This window comes from Eleutherodactylus coqui, chromosome 3, assembly GCF_035609145.1.
Source record: "Eleutherodactylus coqui strain aEleCoq1 chromosome 3, aEleCoq1.hap1, whole genome shotgun sequence".
In the NCBI taxonomy this organism is placed as follows: domain Eukaryota; kingdom Metazoa; phylum Chordata; class Amphibia; order Anura; family Eleutherodactylidae; genus Eleutherodactylus; species Eleutherodactylus coqui.
In genome coordinates, this window is record NC_089839.1 from 147,718,827 (window position 1) to 147,738,299 (window position 19,473).

General features: G+C 45.5%; 1 protein-coding gene across 1 annotated transcript in view; it reads right to left on the reverse strand.

Moving 5' to 3' along the window:
• Nucleotides 1–19,473, reverse strand: part of CACNG2 (calcium voltage-gated channel auxiliary subunit gamma 2) — a 129,334-nt gene that overhangs the window by 20,121 nt on the left and 89,740 nt on the right. Inside the window, exon 2 of the mRNA XM_066594568.1 lies at nucleotides 3,620–3,703. Within this exon, the coding sequence (XP_066450665.1) occupies nucleotides 3,620–3,703 (84 nt within the window). The remainder of the gene's footprint in view (nucleotides 1–3,619; nucleotides 3,704–19,473) is intronic.

Here is a 19,473-nt window from a genome sequence, read left to right on the forward strand (position 1 = left end):
GGTAACTGCATTGCTTAGAGGTATCCTTGAGCTGAATCGCTGTATCTAAACCACCACGTTATACTGCAGAAATGCTGCCTGCAATATACACTCTTTGCAAGAAACAAATCCAGCCCCTAGAAGGAGTTGTTGTTTTGCTGAAAAACTCAGCATGCAGTTACATCTCAGGTAGATATGAAATGATTAGAGTTGTGGGGTGATTAGATAAACAGTATTTCTACCTGAGGCTCTCTGAGGCTCCTTGTGTGTAGTGGCCTCTTTTTGCACTTGTACAGAGCTTGTTGACCACTAGACGCTTCTATGATGCAATCAAAAAGTGGACCAGTGGATGTATGTGGGCACGCATACAAGGAGACCTGGCTCAGGATACCCTCGACAGACCACCAATAGAGAGGAACGTTCCAACAAGCCTGAGAAGCTCCAACTGTTGCATTCTCCGCCATCCAGGAACAGGTGGCTCCATCATTACAGGCCCTTGTGTCTGTCGGAACCATTTCCAGGCATTTAGCTGAAGTACATTCAGTCTCACAATGACCATTACGTGCATTGCTTTTGATGCCCACTGTCACCTCTGTTTGCTGTGGTGTCTGTATTGCCAGAGACCCCCTTCTATGAGGGGGTGCTGATAAGTTTTTGGCTTTTTTGTTTCTATGGTAACAAATGTTACCTCACATGAAAGCCTTATGTGTCCAATATTTGTTTTCAAAATGTTGTTGTGTTTGTAGCTTATGGCAACAGTGATCTAGGCACGCGGGAAAACAAAACGGCGGAGTCTAAGGCGATATTCACAGCAAATGAGAGCAGAGGAGTGATAAAATTCTTGTTTCTGCAAGGAAAGTCCGCAAAGGATATTCATGGTGATATGTCGCAGACATTGGGGGATCAATGCCCTTCATATTCTACAGTTAAGAGCTGGGTTGCCAAATTTAAAACGGGCCACTTCAGCACCAATGATGAGGAACATCCTGGACGACTGAGAGAGGTTGTTGTTCCGGAGATCAATGCTGAGCACAACCTCATACTGGAGAATCGGCGAATTTCAGCTAAAGGAATAGCAGACATCATGGGGATTTCTTGTGAATGTGTTTGTGTCATTATCCATTAACATTTGAATATGAAGAAGCTATCTGCAAAGTGGGTCCCCAAATGTTTGACAACAGATCAGAAAAGCATGCAAGTGAAAACTTCCCGGTCCATTTGTCAGCGTTTCTGGACTGATAAAAACTTCCTGGATTGACTGGTCACTATGGATGAGACCTGGATTTATTTGTATGACCCTGAAACCAAGGAGCAGTCAAAAGAGTGGAGGCACAGTGGTTCTCCCTGCCCAAAGAAGTTCAGCCACTAAGGTGATGGCGTCTGTGTTCTGGGATAAGGAGGGCGTGCTGCTAGTGGACTACCTTCAAAATGGTTCCACCATCAATGCAAGGTATTACATTGAACTGTTGGACCAAATGAAGGCAGCTCTGAAGGCCAAAAGGTGCGGCAAGCTGTCCAAAGGAATCTTGTTTCCTCAAGACAACGCCCATGCTCACACTGCACAAGCGACCACGGCAAAACTGGTGGAGCTAGGCTTCCAGCTGGTTGACCCCCCACCTCATTCACCAGATCTAGCTCCCTCCGACTATCATCTGTTTCCAAACCTGAAGAAACACCTCAAGGGTACCAATTTCACACCATTTCTGATGCCATGGCTGCTTCGGATGACTGGTTTGAGGCACAACCGAAATCCTTCTTTTTGCAAGGCTTACAGAACTTAGAATACCAATGTAAGAAGTGTGTTGACATCAGTGGAGAGTATGTGGAATAAATGTGAAGTTTCATCTTCCCATCTCGTTTCTTTCTGGCTAAAGCTAAAGACTTATCAGCACCCCTTCGTATAATGTACATACACTCTGATTTGGTTTATAGATACTGGTTGTGCTGTAATAAAATAATCCATTTCACTTTGTAACACTTTCCACTAGTGGCTTCTAGGTATCCTGGAGTGACAAATATGTCTACACAAGAATACTAGTGGTGATTGATAAGAAATTGTATTTACGACTATAGAGTGTAAATAATATACAGTATTTCAAGTAAGTGTTCCAACTGAAGCTTCTTCACTCTATCTTAGCCAAAAGACGATGAAGCAATGAGGATGGGCATTCCTCTTATTGTTTTGTATGATGCTTGTAAGGGAAGGGATTTCTTCAACTACAATAACATTGCATTTTGCATATTACTGTTTAATTACCCTTCTTACTGGAAATTCATATAGGTCTGTTATAGTGACAAGATCATCTACTTTGTAAATAGTCTTCATTAAAAATACAGTTTTGTGTCTACAGCTTCTAGATAGACCTATGCATCTCCATGGTAACAGACAACAAGCAAACCTTGTGTAGTCTGATCCTTCTGTCATATTCTCTTTCTTCTGTCTTTTACTTTCTATTAATATATCAAATGTATGTTAGGAAAAGGTAGGTGACAAATGGGTGGGAATATGACTGCATTGCATGATCAAACTACATAGGGTTTCTTTGCTGTATGTTACCATAGAGATACTTAAGGGACATAATAGCTGTAGATACAAAACAATAGGAAATTTGTAATGAGGACTATTTGCAGATTTGCTTCTTTTTACATTGAGGATGCACTGGAGCAATAAAAATGGCTGTAAAGGTAAATATATGGTAAAGATAAATTTATGATTATTGGTGGTCCGGCCTTTAAAATCCTAAGTGATCCTGAGAGCAGTGCACTCTGAATGCCCCATGTAAATATAGCGGTGGTACACATGCGTGGCCGCTACTGCATTCACTTTTGTGGGACAGAGGGAGATAGCGATGTGCTCAACAATCATCCTCAGTTCCATAGAAGTGAATGGAGGGGTGGTCGCACTTGGGCACCACTGCACCATTCACATGAAACATTCAGGGCACAGTGTTCTTGTCATCACTGGGGATCCCAGCAAGCAGACCCCAGCGATCAGACATTTATTGTTTATGCTGTTTATAGGGATAAATGTCTTAAAAACCCCTTTAATTAGTTAATTTTACAAAACAAAATACATTATGGTGTTTGGCTGCATCGGCGTAGCCTCATTTATGGCCTGTTGAGATCTGTCTGTTCGGGATCATATCCTGTTTGAGGGAATCATGACATTTTTCCCAAAGGAAATATTTTCTTGCGTCCCCTAATGTGATCTAATGCCATTTTTTTTGTGCAGAATAGACATGGGCCGTCTATACAGTTTGTTATCATAGTATGAAATATAAGCTAAATAGGGGGATAGTCTAAATCTGGGAAACCCTTTTTCTTGGAAGCTGATGTGAAGATTATCTATGAAAAGTTGCTTTACTTTACATTTACACTACAGTTATGCCACTTTCACACGGAAGTTTTTTTACATTATTTTTTCGTAAGCTATAACCAAGAATGGATTCTGCAGAGAGAAAGATTAATAAAAAATGTGTGCCTCTTCTGTATTTTGGACCCACTCCTCATTTCGGCTTACAATTACATGATGCAACATACTAATCAAAATACTGCCGTGTGAAAGTGGAATTCTACAAATTAGACTGGTAATAAATCAGATAAGGCAGCCAGATAAACATGGATATAAAGACTAACTTACGTAGGAAATATTCGGCAGTGTCTGCTTCATAGTCTGCATCTTCTGGAAAGTGGTCAATCTGTTTGCACACACCTTTAAAATTACCTAAGGGCAAAGGAAAGACTATTTCAGAAGTTTCATTGCAAGTTAATTACTCAACAAACATAGAAATGTACCAGCAATATCTTGATTAATAATATTCACATGCACAAAGATTTCAACTAAATTATAACCATTAAATAAAATTAATCTTGTTATTTGTATAGCAACAACTTATTCTGCAGTGTTTACAAGTAATTTATTTATTACCCCCCAGCTCATTTTACTGACCTCAGAAGGATGGAAGACTGAGTCAACCTTGAGTCGGCTACATGAACTATACAGGTATTGAACTTGCAACCTTCAGGTCGTGAGCAAGAGCTTAGGACTGCATTTCTGCTGCCTTAGCACTCTGCACCACATGTGGCTAGATCATCTACAAAACTGAGAGAGTATATAGCCAGGGTTGGACTGGCCCAACTCAGGGTGATGGACCGAGGCTCTGACACAACTGTGCAACACAATTTTTGTAACAGATAAGCAGATAGGTGGCTCACAGTAATTTTAGTGTGCTGAATTCAAATATCATATCCATTTTTCTCTGCCACGTAAGGTTTTCCAGTTATGGGGAATAATGTAATCCAATTGCTGTTGAACTTTATTTTTTGGAAATCTGCCTATGGAAATAATCCAGTAGGCCTGCCATTAACCTTGCTTAATTAAAAGAATAACAAAAGTGATTGTGCAACTATTTCACAATCGCTGTTTTACACCGTACACTGACTGAACACTATAAGGGTAGGTTTATGTAACACATAGGGTATATTTCCACGTGGTGGAAATGCTGCGGATCATCCACCAGTAAGTTGTAATTAATGAACTGTGTTCGTACAGGTTATTGGTTAGACTGGGACTATTTTTCATAATGTAATAACAATATGGCTGAGCATCGCGGATGTCTGAACAACCCAGACTGTCTGTGGACAGTTCACAACAAAGACACCGCTGAGAAAAATAACATGCTTGGTAAAGTGGGCCTATCACAAGTATTTGGGAACAAAGCTTGGTGACCAAGATAAGAAGTGACACCGCACATCATCTGTGTGTCATGTAACACTCATCTCACACAGAGGCTGAAAGCCAAGAGTAGAATGCCATTCGCCATTCCGATTTGCTGGCAAAGATGCTAGCTGATTATGAGAAAGTAGGAGCTTGAATGTCACTGAAAATGCACTTTCCTCATTCACATATAGATTTCTTTCCCTCTAACATAAGCAATGTCAGTGATGAACAAGGGGAACGCTTCCACCAAGACATCTCAATCATTAAAGACTGTTACAAGGGGAAGTACAATCTGAATATGATGGACGACTTTTCCTGGTTCTTACAGAGGGAAAGTAATGTTTCTTACAGAAGGAAGTCAAGATCCAAGCGTCATTTTCCACAAAAAACAGTCGAATAGTAATATTACGGCACATCCAAAGTGTTATCAACTTAAGTAAAGCAAATGTTTTGTAACTTGAAAGTGCTACTAGTATTCAATCTTATCAGTGTAATCATCAGGTTTTTATTTTACAGAAACCTATCAATTACTTTCTGTTGCACACTGATGATCCGTAAAGATCGAGCAACAGGCAACTCTATATGAAGCAAATGACTTGCCACTAGATTCTACACTTTTTTTTTTTAAATCACGCCCCTAGAAAAAGTTATTGTTTTGCTGCAAAACTCGGCATGCAATTACATCTCAAATTGATATGCAACTGATTAGAGTTTTGGTGGGATTAGATGAACAGTCTTGCCGGCCTTAAATGTGGTTCCACCCTTGGCCTATGAAAAAGGCTCTGAGAAGCTTCTTGTGTGTAATGAGTTCGTGAGGCCATCAACAAGCTACCAGTAGAGAGGATCATTTGATTGTCCGATAAGCACAAGCAGCTCCAACTGCTTCATTGTCTGCCACACAGACACAGGTGGCACCATCGTTTCAGCTCCTTATGTCTGTTGGAACCACTTTCAGGAGCCTGACTGAAGGACATTTGGTCTCACGGCACCCAATACGTATACTACCTTTGACACCCACTCAGCATTACCTCCATTTGCAGTGGTGTTGTGAATGACAAAACCAAACTGCTATGTAGTGGAATCGAATTGTTTTCAGTAATGAATCCAGGTTTAAATTTGGCACGAATGACATGGTCTGGGGGGGGGGGGGGGGCATCGCATATGACAGTCGGTCACCCCTAGTAGTGTTACGAGGGACAATGACAGCTCAACAACATGTTCAGGAAATCCTGCAGCCACTTGTGTTACTCTTATGGCAGCTTCTAAGAGGCCTTTTCCAGCAGGTTTGGAAATAGTCTCTTTGGATGCACACACAAGGGGTTCACAGGAATTCCTACACAAGATCTGCCCAGTCACCAGATATATCACCAGTAGAACATGTACGGGACCATCTGGGATGCCAACTTCAACAGCCTATGAGTTTTCACTATCTAGAGGTAGAGTTACAGCCAATGGGGACCGATATGCCGCAGGATATCATACTGAACCTGTATGTCTCTATGCCTGCCGTATCACATCTAGTATCCAAGCTAGAGTCAATACAACAGGGTGCTAGAGCCTCCATGCCTGCCCGTATCACATCTTGTATTCAAGTTAGAGGTGGTACAATGGGGTCCTAGAGCCTTCCTTCTAGGAGTCAGTTTTCCACAATAAAATATCCTTTTGCTCTGATATTGTAATCACTTAGTTATATCATCGTTACAATCACACAGAGAAAGTTTCATTTGATTCTGACAACTTCTAGATGCTTGATCTTCTTGATCTTATTTTGACAATGAGTGTATTTTTAATGGGGCAGTTCACAAGTCTATTAGATCATATTGCTAATACTACTTGTGTGTACAATGATAACAACAAGGATTATGATTCAATTGGAAGGTGGGCCGAAGGAACCTCTGTCCAACTGGCAGCTATTTGCAGCATAAGCTCTTTTGGGGAATTGCCTGCTCAGTACAGCATTTTGGATACAATTAGTAGCTACTGCTAATCTTTCCATAGTAGAGGTAACACTGCAGGAGCATATCCAATGTCCAATTACTAAACACACTTTTTAGGAGACTATATAATTTCTTAACCTCTGATGTGATTTGAAAGCTTAGCAATTAACAAAAGGTTTCAGACTGGTCATTACACCTAAATATTTAATTATATCTTGCTTGACTTTAAAAGGGGCCCCCTCCAAGCTGTAGAACTATCTGGGGTGACTATTGATTATGTTTACAGAAAAGGCATGCATTAACAAAAGTGGTGTTTCCACCTAGCTTTACTTGTTAACATTTGTCAAACAGTATCTTCGCTACCAGGATATGCTTCTGCCACGTTTATTGATAGTGTTTAATGAATCATTGCATGAAGGCATACTACCACCATCAATAAGAGATGCTATGATTGTCTTAATTCCTAAACTTGTAAAATATTTGTCTTTTCCTGATTCCTATCGTCCAATATCTCTGTTTACCCGTAATGTTAAAGTCTTGGTGAAAGTGCTTGTGAGTACTTTTAGTAATGACTCATTTAATACATGAGGATCAGTCCAGCTTTCTGGCAAATATCTTGCTTGACTTGGTGTGTTGTGTTATGCATGCATGCTGCTAGCTTGAGTTGCTTTCCCCACCCTCCCTGAAGATGGTCTGGACACCTGAACTCCCTGTCTACATGTTATATAGGCCCCTTCTCCCTTCCCTTTTATTAGGTGCGGTCTACAGACATCTGAAGTCCTGTACGTTGCCAGGTGGGTGATATCTGACACTGTTCCGTTTAAGTCAGATTGGTGATAGGCTTTTTCCGCCTTTCTCGGTGTGTGGACACTTAAACTAACTCATGTTTATCTATGAATGCATGAGCTTCTCAGTCGGATTTCCTTCTGTGTGTAAGGTGAGCAGACTTCTGGTGTGAACAAGGTCCTGTTCAGTGTTTGTCTGAAAATGTGGACTACACTTGGTGTGAACAAGATCCTGTGCAGTGTATGTCTGAAGGTGTGAACAATGTCTTGTACTGTGTGGTGTTCCCTTTATGTTGCAGTCACTTGGTGTTAACAGGGTTGTGTTATGTGTATGTCTGTAGGTGTTAACTATACTACCATGTTTCCCTCAAAATAAGACCTACCCCGATAATAAGCCCAACCCTGATTTTCAGGTGGAATGGGGAGGGGCTTGAAATATAAGTCCTACCCAGAAAATAAGCCCTGGCTACACTACATGAAAAAAAAGCAAAACTTGCCTAGCAGGCGCCGTCCAGGTCCCTCCTGCTGGTCACCGGCACTCCGGCAGGCTTCCGTGCAGTAATCAATGCCGACAGAGCATCTCTTGCTAGTGAAGGGACTTGAATACCCCGCATCTAGCAAGCGATTGGTCTGATTGGTTCAGGAGCACCGCCTCAGCCAATCAGAGCCAGTGCTCAATGAACCAATCACAGCCATTCATTGAATGACATCAAAGCGTAAAAGCGCCCAGGCGGCCACAATAGCGCCGAGCGCTTTTACACCTGGAACTATCTTTCCCAGCTGGAATACAGCCACTGCCATAGACTCCTGTAAGAGCCTATGACAGCTGCTGGAAAAGAAAGATGGAAGGGAGTTTTGTAGTGTGCCTGCTAAACTCCCTCCCCCTTCTCACTTGCTTTCTGCCCCTTGCCAGCTGTTTGCAATGGGAGGGTTGGGACAGGGGTGGAGCTACTTGCTAAGCTACACCCCATCCCACCCCCTCTTAATGCTGGCAGCTGAGAGGGGGCGGGAACTTAGCACACTACCTCCCGCCCTGTCCCTGTCAGTGAAGGGGAGGGAAGAGGGAAACAACTTAGCAGAGCTAAACTGTCTCCCCCCGCCTGACGGCATTGCGGGCTCGGCGTATATGCGTTTGGCCCATGCCATCTGAACAGGCACACAAACATTAGATTTGTGTTCCTGTTCATGCATTTTTACAGCACCGGCGGGCACACATAAAAACGCCTATGGCCGTTCGAAGGGGCCCTTAAGTGTGAATGCCCACGAACGGATTTCTACCGCGTTTCCTGCGGCCGAAATCCACGCATGAATTCCGCAGCTATTAGGTTCTATTGAACCTAATAGCTTTCTGCCTGCCAATGCTCACATGCGGAATTCTACAGCAGATTTCCGCAGCGGGAAATAAATCACAGTATGTTCGATTTGCCGCAGATTTACGCTGCAGGAGGTCTCTATTAATATAGCATTAATGGAGACCGTGGAATTCCAGGATCACCAGCAGGCACTTTTTGTTTTTAATTCCAAAAATCTGTAATTCTTCCTTTAGATCTCCTGCTGGTGGTCTATTCATTGGCACATATGCAATTACAAACAGTGAAGGAATTCAAATATTTGGGAGTTGTGGTATCTTCCAAACCTTAAAGCAATTTTCCGGTTCCTACAAATTATCCTTTATCCACAGGATAGGGAATAACTAGCTGATCGGTACTCTCATTGAAATGAAGGAGCGTAGTGTACCTGTCTGACCTGCACTTCATTCATTCATTCTGGGTCCCACAGCACCCCATTCTTGTGATCAGTGGGGGTCCCAGCAGTTGGAGTTCCACTGATCAACCAGTTATCCTTTGACTAGGGGATAAACTGGAATTTTCCTTCAAGACTATATTTCTGCCAATTTGGTACGAAAGTTTGAGGATAAGGTCAAGTTCTGGAATAGTCTCTTCAAGTGTCAATAAATGGCAAGGGAAATCTTATTAAAATGGTAATGCCACATGTAATTTAATGCCACAACTCCTTCATATACTTTAAAACTCTCTGGTATAGATTCCATCACAATATTTTTTTAAATTCCATACGTAGGGGTTCATAATGGAATAAGAAATCTGCTAGAATTAAATTGGTGACCCTTCAAAGGGATAAACAGCTGAAGAGATGGCAATTCCATATTGTTGGATTTACTTTCTGGCGTCTCAATTACAACATTTGAGAGAGGTGTGGAGAAAGAAATAGTGTGGGGTTAAATGGCAGATCAGTTTCTAAAATGACAGGTAGGGAAAGAAGGACCATATCCGACCATAACGTAATAAATTATGGAATAAATTTTACTAGATTTTGCAACTATATGGATTTACTATATACACCCCCTCTGGAGGAACCCTAAATTGCCGGCTTTTTAAGTTGGAGGGATTTTCACCATGAGAGAAGAGAGCTGTAATCTTTTTGGAACAGGTGCTGTTGCTGGTCCTCCCGGGGCGGCGGTGTGCGGGGTCCCACGGTCGGGGCACGTCCCCCTGGCTTGTTGTCTGGCTGCTGGGGTTGCGTGTGCCTGGTCGGCGTGGTGCTGGTTGCGCGCAGCACCATGCGCGCGTGCACCTGTGAGTGCAGCTGCTGTGCACAAGCTCCATTTTATTATGTTCTCTTGGGAGTTGGCTGTCTCTGTCTCTCCGCCCCTGGGCAGAGGCTTTTGTTTAAAGGTCGGGCAGAGACTTGCAATCACTGCTAGTTATTGGTTTCCCTCAGTGTGTTAGCTAGTCTGCCTCTGTTGATCTCCTGCCTCTGTCATCTTGTCTGCTATACTTTGCTATTGTCCGCCAGGTTTATCCATCTGCCTCAGTTCTGCTTAGTATTGTTCGTGTTGGTTAATTACATCTGCCTTTTCTGTCAGTATTCTACTCTTTCCATCCAGGTACCCCAGCGTCCCTTTTCGGTCCCTAGTGAGAGTAGTGACCGCCGTCCAGTTGCCCGCCTGGGGTTAGCCAGGAGTGGAGGCAAGCAGGCAGGGACAGGGGTTGTGGGTGAGATCTAGGGCACCTAGGCTGGTGTATCAAGGGTAGTATACTGTAACATGTGCATTCTAGGGCTCTGTTTTATAGTTCAAATACATTTGAAGAAATTTAGGGGCAGATGGTCTGATATATATAATGGATGGTTCACATCGAGTGCTAGTTGCATTGTGGCATCATAGAAAAGTTGATGGGATTTGGAGGGGGTGAGGGAGAGAGGGGAGAAGATGAAGAAGAGTTAGGTTTTTCTTTTTTTTTGCGTCTAAATATTTTTTTTTGTTGGTGGAGGGGAGATTATGATTTGCTTAATATAGTTATAATTAATTGCATTGTTGGGGATGGGAAAATTATGATTATGTTCTATGTATATTATGCTTATGCATGCATAAATGTGTAGAAATTAAGGGGTAATTGTATTCAGAAATATAAAAGTGATCTGATTTAAAAAATAAAATAAAAGGGGATATTTTGACGATGCTATGGGAATCTTCTAAGGGTGCCATTACACGAGTGCCACCTGCTTCAGGTAATGCTTGCATCTTACCGCTAATTCTTGGGCCGCACATAGACTTGCAACTTGAAACAATTGCAACTACGGTTGCAACCTGGCAATTAGTGGTAAAAAGCAAGTATTACCTGTGGCAGAGATACCTATTGAGCAACTGCTTAACAACACCTCGTTTTAGATTTAAAACTGATATTTTAAAATGCTCAGTTTAGAAGATGGTGGACAAATGAGCAGAACTAGGATCAGAGTAGGGGAGTCTCACAGCTCAGGTAATAGGTGTTTTCATACCTGCATAACAGAGTCGTGACCTACATTACAGTTATGTATGTGAATAATATTCCTTAAAAAAAGGAAAAAAAATATTTATTATCAAGTTGTTCATTATTTAATATCAAGAAGCATCAAACTTTTAAGGGAAAAAACAGATTAGGAAAATTCATGACTAGTAGAAAATATTAGATTTTTCTCTGGAATTCATGCAGATTTGAATTAATCTGCTTATTGGTTCTCTTCACATCTGCATTGGAGATTCTGTTTGGAGCCTTTGGCACAGATCCATCCTAAATCTTGCACAAAATGCCATCCAGGAAAATGTCGAAGGACAGAACGGTAGTTGGACAAACAACATTATAGTCAATTGGGTCCATCCGGTGTCTTTTCGTTCCATCATAGGACAGGTCTGTTTCCTACAGAGATTCCATTTTCCTCCTCCTATGATGAAACTGAAAAATGCAAGCCCAAATGCAGATATGAACAGAGCCTAAGGACCTTTTTACACTGAACAATTAATACAGGTAATCATTGAATCGTGCAAAACTGAACGATAATCGTTTAATGTAGACACGGCCAACAACTGAACGACGAACTGTAATTCGATCACTTATCATTCAGTTTATGTAGGCATAAAAACCTGCTGATAATCGGTCCATGTAAAAAAGCTCTCATTCATCAATGAACGACTACTTGCTTACTCTGAGAGGGACGGCTGAAAGAGACTCTGACACTCTCCACCTCCATTCAAAGAGGGATTATCACTCCTAGGTGGAAGCACAGAAGCAATGATCATTGGGATGGCTGTTGGGCACTTAAGCACTCAACAGTTGTCCCATGTAAAACAAGGACATTACTACCATGGTAGCAGACATAGTAGCTGATATGGTGGCCAGCACTTGCAGAGGTAAACCAATATACCTCCTTAGTATACTGTGTAACGTCAAACTGGGATATCAACACTCTGCAGATACTTACTGGCATGTGAACTACAGAACTGCGAACTGGACATGAAACTCACGGACATGACTGAGAACCAGACATAAACGTTACGCCATTCACACTGACGAACTGGCAAAACCAGACAGAACTGCGGAGCGGACTGCATACTTGTGGACAGACACAAACCAATGGCTGATAAATGCTCAAAACATGCACCAAGCACACCCGCATGGAATAGATACAATATGAAGTATTAGTTTGCATTTTGGCCAAGACACCCAAGCCCCCAAGCCTACTTCAAGGGTCCTCGTTGTGTCGTAAGTCACCACAGCAACGAGACAACTAACCCCAGCAAACCTGCCTGCAATGTGGGGCGATCGTTCCAATACGGACGACCCCACGCTGGAACCCAGAAACCCACCCCACTCTAGATGATAAAGGATCCACAACAAGACACAGTTTACACTACACATATCGAGAGCTGCACAGACACGCAGAAAACATAACACTCTTCGCACTGAACATCCTGAACATTGCACAGACACCTAATTTCCAGCCACATGCACAGACACGCAGGAGCATGACACTGCCCACACCGAACAAACAAAGAAAAGGTCAGCAGCTTCTAGCAGATGAGCTGGTATATATGAGCAACAGACCTTGGGGATTGGCTGGCTGGAACAATCCAAACCCAGCTAGCTCAATCAACACCACCTGTGAAGTTATGTTGCTGAAAACCTATGTAGTACAACAGATCCTAGCAGCAAACCCTAACATACTGCATGTGAGGACCAAGGAAAGTGCAGAGAAGGCTAGTTAAAACGGCTGCAGATTTGAGGGGCACTTAACAAACACTGTCATTGCTACTGGAAAAGTGGGGAGAGTCAGTCAATAAGGGCATGCAGACAACAGATCATCAAAGAATAGAGGTAAAGATAACTAAGGCCATGTTCACTCTAGTGTTGGAGGCTCAGTTCAGAACCTCTGTCGGCAGTTCAGTCATATTTGATAACAATAACACAGCATGCAGTGCAGTTCCTGCTATCAAAACAAAGGGAACCATGGCACAACCCTGGTGGTCCTCTCTGCCTTACAAAGATATAGAACCAAAAAGTTATCATTTAGTTGAGCTCCTTGACTTCATAGCTTTAGCAAATATATTGTAGTCACAGGACTTCTTTGAAGTCAAGACATATCACATATATGCTTGCCAGTGAAAGCGAATATATTATTTTTTAGCTTGTTTTTAATTACATGTAAGTAAACTTTTCCTGGGGGCTGCCATATTGGAGATACACGCTTCCTTTCTACATTCCCGGTATAGAAACTGGAGTAAGGTGTGGATATTTTATGGTAGCTGCAATTAAAACAGTTGATACTCAGAAAAGCATTAGAGCTCTCTCTCTATTAATAATAATGAGGTGACTCTGCAGATCATGTCCTAGTCTACACAGCGAAGCAGAAACTTGAGCTATAGACAACAGTAAGTGTCAGCTTAGTGTGTGGCCTAGTGTCATTATGGAAACTGGAATCATTTATAATTTTGTAAAATATACATTATCACAAAAATACATAAAAACAACATCAAATTACAAAAATATATTTAGAATAAAAAATTTGATATAAATAATGTGTCATTTATGGATAACTCTTTTAAGCTTATAAGAGAAATGCAATTAGAAGATAATTTGGCAGTGGTCTTGGTTTTCCTAAAACAGCAAATATTTCAAAAGATATCAGCTCAAATTATATAAAACCAAACTACAGCTAAATTATATAACCAAAATTTATGCACAAATATATATAAATAGTGGATTTTTGCTGGCATGCATCGGGTGCGCACATGTAACACTCTATCAAAGCACTAAATGCATGTGTTAATCACAGGTAATGTGGCAAGCAATAAGATAATAACTAGAGATGAGCGAACACCAAAATGTTCGGGTGTTCGTTATTCGGAACGAACTTCCCGTGATGCTCGAGGGTTCGTTTCGAACAACGAACCCCATTGAAGTCAATGGGCGACCAGAACATTTTTGTATTTCGCCGATGCTCGCTAAGGTTTTCATGTGTGAAAATCTGGGCAATTCAGGAAAGTGATGGGAATGACACAGTGACGGATAGGGCAGGCGAGGGGCTACGTGTTGGGCTGCATCTCAAGTTCACAGGTCCCACTATTAAGCCACAATACCGGCAAGAGTGGGCCCCCCCCCCCCTCCCAACAACTTTTACTTCTGAAAAGCCCTCATTAGCATGGCATACCTTTGCTAAGCACCACACTACCTCCAACAAAGCACAATCACTGCCTGCATGACACTCCACTGACACTTCTCCTGGGTTACATGCTGCCCAACCGCCCCCCCTCCCCCCCCACAGCGCACACCAAAGTGTCCCTGGGCAGCCTTCAGCTGCCCTCATGCCACACCACGCTCATGTCTATTTAGAATTGCGTCTGCCATGACGAGGGACCGCAGGCACACACTGCAGAGGTTGGCACGGCTAGGCAGCGACCCTCTTTAAAAGTGGCGGGGCGATAGCCCACAATGCTGTACAGAAGCAATGAGAAATAGAATCCTGTGCCACCGCCATCAGGAGCTGCACACGTGGGCATAGCAATGGGGAACCTATGTGCCACACACTATTCATTCTGTCAAGGTGTCTGCATGCCCCAGTCAGACCGGGCTTTTTAATTCATAGACACAGGCAGGTACAACTCCCTATTGTGAAGTCCCTGTCGACCCACAGCATGGGTGGCTCCCTGGAACCCACCGGCGGTACACAGAAATATCCCATTGCATTGCCCAACACAGCTGAGGTAGTAATGTCGTGCTTAATGCAGGTGGGCTTCGGCCCACACTGCATGCCCCAGTCTGACTGGGGTTCTTTATAAGTGTACAGATGTAGTAAAAACTCTGTGTGCACCTACAGCATGGGTGGGTGCCAGGAAGCCACCGGCGGTACATAGAAATATCCCATTGCATTGCCCAACACAGCTGAGGTAGTAATGTTGTGCTTAACCCTTTCCAATCCAATTTGTATATGGTTTTCCTAGGGGGCTTACTCTTTTTCTGCTGTTATACAACGGCGCTATATGCTGGCTAAAGCCAGTACTGCATGAGCTGACACGTAGGATAGGCTCCGACAGCAGAGAGGCTGGCAATATACAGTAAGAGAACCCCGACGGACGTCTACCAACAACGGAGCTGTACAGCCTTAAACCCTAATGTCTTCACAGGTCACACAGTGGACTGGAAAGGGTTAATGCAGGTGGGTTTCGGCCCACACTGCATGCCCCAGTCAGACTGGGGTTCTTTACAAGTGGACACATGTAGGTTAAACTCCCTGTGGACCCACTGCCTGGGTGGGTGCCAGGAAGCCACCGGCGGTACATAGAAATATCCCATTGCATTGCCCAACACAGCTGAGGTAGTAATGTCGTGCGTAATACAGGTGGGCTTCGGCCCACACTGCATGCCCCAGTCAGACGGGTTCCTTAGAAGTGTACAGATGTATTAAAAACTCAGTGTGCACCTACAGCATGGGTGGCTCCCTGGAACCCACCGGCGGTACACAAAAATATCCCATTGCATTGCCCAACACAGCTGAGGTAACGTCAGCTGTAATGCAGGTGGCCTAAAAATTAATTTGATTACACTGTAGGCGAGGGCCCACAAAAATTGCTGTATCAACAGTACTAATGTACATCCCAAAAATTGGCCATGGCCAGCCAAGAGGGCAGGTGAAACCCATTAATCGCTTTGGTTAATGTGGCTTAAGTGGTAACTAGGCCTGGAGGCAGCCCAGTGTAACGAAAAATTGGTTCAAGTTAAAGTTCCAATGCTTTTAAGCGCATTGAAACTTATAAAAATTGTTCTGAAAAATTATTTGAGTGAGCCTTGTGGCCCTAAGAAAAATTGCCCGTTCAGCGTGATTACGTGAGGTTTCAGGAGGAGGAGCAGGAGGAGGAGGAGGAGGAATATTAGACACAGATTGATGAAGCAGAAATGTCCCCGTTTTGGATGGTGAGAGAGAACGTAGCTTCCATCCGCGGGTGCAGCCTACGTATTGCTTACGTATCGCTGCTGTCCGCTGGTGGAGAACAGAAGTCTGGGGAAATCCAGCCTTTGTTCATCTTGATGAGTGTTAGCCTGTCGGCACTGTCGGTTGACAAGCGGGTACGCTTATCTGTGATGATTCCCCCAGCCGCACTAAACACCCTCTCCGACAACACGCTAGCCGCAGGACAAGCAAGCACCTCCAGGGCATACAGCGCTAGTTCAGGCCACATGTCCAGCTTCGACACCCAGTAGTTGTAGGGGGCAGAGGCGTCACCAAGGATGGTCGTGCGATCCGCTACGTACTCCCTCACCATCCTTTTACAGTGCTCCCGCCGACTCAGCCGTGACTGGGGAGCGGTGACACAGTCTTGGTGGGGAGCCATAAAGCTGGCCAGGCCCTTAAAGACTGTTGCACTGCCTGGGATGTACATGCTGCTCGATCTACGCACATCCCCTGCTACCTTGCCCTCGGTACTGCGCCTTCTGCCACTAGCGCTGTCGGCTGGGAATTTTACCATCAGCTTGTCCGCAAGGGTCCTGTGGTATAGCAACACTCTCGAACCCCTTTCCTCTTCGGGAATCAGAGTGGGCAGGTTCTCCTTATACCGTGGATCGAGCAGTGTGTACACCCAGTAATCCGTAGTGGCCAGAATGCGTGCAACGCGAGGGTCACGAGAAAGGCATCCTAACATGAAGTCAGCCATGTGTGCCAGGGTACCTGTACGCAACACATGGCTGTCTTCACTAGGAAGATCACTTTCAGGATCCTCCTCCTCCTCCTCCTCCTCCTCCTCCTCCTCAGGCCATACACGCTGAAAGGATGACAGGCAATCAGCCGGTGTACCGTCAGCAGCGGCCCAAGCTGTCTCTTCCCCCTCCTCCTCATCCTCCTCATGCTCCTCCTCCTCCTCCTGTACGCGCTGAGAAATAGACAGGAGGGTGCCCTTACTATCCAGCGGCATACTGTCTTCCCCCGCCCCCGTTTCCGAGCGCAAAGCAGCTGCCTTTATGGTTTGCAGGGAATTTCTCAAGATGCATAGCAGAGGAATGGTGACGCTAATGATTGTAGCATCGCCGCTCACCACCTGGGTAGACTCCTCAAAATTACCAAGGACATGGCAGATGTCTGCCAACCAGGCCCACTCTTCTGAAAGGAATTGAGGAGGCTGACTCCCACTGCGCCGCCCATGTTGGAGTTGGTATTCGACTATAGCTCTACGTTGTTCATAGAGCCTGGCCAACATGTGGAGCGTAGAGTTCCACCGTGTGGGCACGTCGCACAGCAGTCGGTGCACTGGCAGCTTAAAGTGATGTTGCAGGGTGCGCAGGGTGGCAGCGTCCGTGTGGGACTTGCGGAAATGTGCGCAGAGCCGGCGCGCCTTTACGAGCAGGTCTGACAAGCGTGGGTAGCTTTTCAGAAAGCGCTGAACCACCAAATTAAAGACGTGGGCCAGGCATGGCACGTGCGTGAGGCTGCCGAGCTGCAGAGCCGCCACCAGATTACGGCCGTTGTCACACACGACCATGCCCGGTTGGAGGCTCAGCGGCGCAAGCCAGCGGTCGGTCTGCTGTGTCAGACCCTGCAGCAGTTCGTGGGCCGTGTGCCTCTTATCGCCTAAGCTGAGTAGTTTCAGCACGGCCTGCTGACGCTTGCCCACCGCTGTGCTGCCACACCGCGCGACACCGACTGCTGGCGACATGCTGCTGCTAACACATCTTGATTGCGAGACAGAGGAGGAGGAGGAGGAGGAGGGTGCTTTAGTGGAGGAAGCATACACCTCCGCAGATACCACCACCGAGCTGGGGCCCGCAATTCTGGGGGTGGGTAGGACGTGAGCGGTCCCGGGCTCTGACTCTGTCCCAGCCTCCACTAAATTCACCCAATGTGCCGTCAGGGAGATGTAGTGGCCCTGCCCGCCTGTGCTTGTCCACATGTCCGTAGTTAAGTGGACCGTGGCAGTAACCGCGTTGGTGAGGGCGCGCACAATGTTGCGGGAGACGTGGTCGTGCAGGGCTGGGACGGCACATCGGGAAAAGTAGTGGCGACTGGGAACTGAGTAGCGCGGGGCCGCCGCCTCCATGATACTTTTGAAGGACTCAGTTTCCACAACCCTATACGGCAGCATCTCAAGGCTGATGAATTTTGCTATGCGGACGGTTAACGTTTGAGCGTGCGGGTGCGTGGCGGCGTACTTGCGCTTGCGCTCGAACACTTGCGCAAGCGACGGCTGAACGGTGCGCTGAACTACACTGCTGGATGGGGCCGAGGACAGCGGAGATGAGGGTGTGGGTGCAGGCCATGAGGCGGTAGTGCCTGTGTCCTGAGAGGGGGGTTGCATCTCAGTGGCAGGTTGGGGCACAGGGGGAGAGGCAGGGGTGCAAACCGGAGGCGGTGAACGGCCTTCGTCCCACCTTGTGGGGTGCTTGGCCATCATATGTCTGCGCATGGTGGTGGTGGTGAGGCTGTTGGTGTTGGCTCCCCGGCTGAGCTTTGCGCAACAAAGGTTGCACACCACTGTTCGTCGGTCGTCAGGCGTCTCTGTGAAAAACTGCCAGACCTTAGAGCACCTCGGCCTCTGCAGGGTGGCATGGCGCGAGGGGGCGCTTTGGGAAACACTTGGTGGATTATTCGGTCTGGCCCTGCCTCTACCCCTGGCCCTGGCCACCGCACTGCCTCTTGCAACCTGCCCTGCTGATGCCCTTGACTCCCCCTCTGAAGACCTGTCCTCCTGAGTAAGCGTTGCACACCAGGTGGGGTCAGTCACCTCATCGTCCTGCTGCTCTTCCTCCGAATCCTCTGTGCGCTGCTCCCTTGGACTTACTGCCCTTACTACTACCTCACTGCAAGACAACTGTGTCTGATCGTCATCGTCCTCCTCACCCACAGAAAGTTGTTGAGACAGTTGGCGGAAGTCCCCAGCCTCTTCCCTCGGACCCCGGGAACTTTCGAATGGTTGGGCATCAGTGAAGATAAACTCCTCTGGTGGGAGAGGAACCGCTGCTGCCCAATCTAAGCAGGGGCCCGAGAACAGTTCCTGGGAGTGTTCCCGCTCCTGAGCAGGTGTCATTGTAGTGGAGTGAGGAGGCTGGGAGGAAGGAGGAGCAGCAGACAGAGGATTCGGATTTGCAGCAGTGGACGGCGCAGAACTGCGTGTTGACGATAGGTTGCTCGAAGCACTTTCTGCCATCCAGGACAGGACCTGCTCACACTGCTCATTTTCTAATAACCGTCTCCCGCGTGGACCCATTAATTGGGCGATGAATGTGGGGAC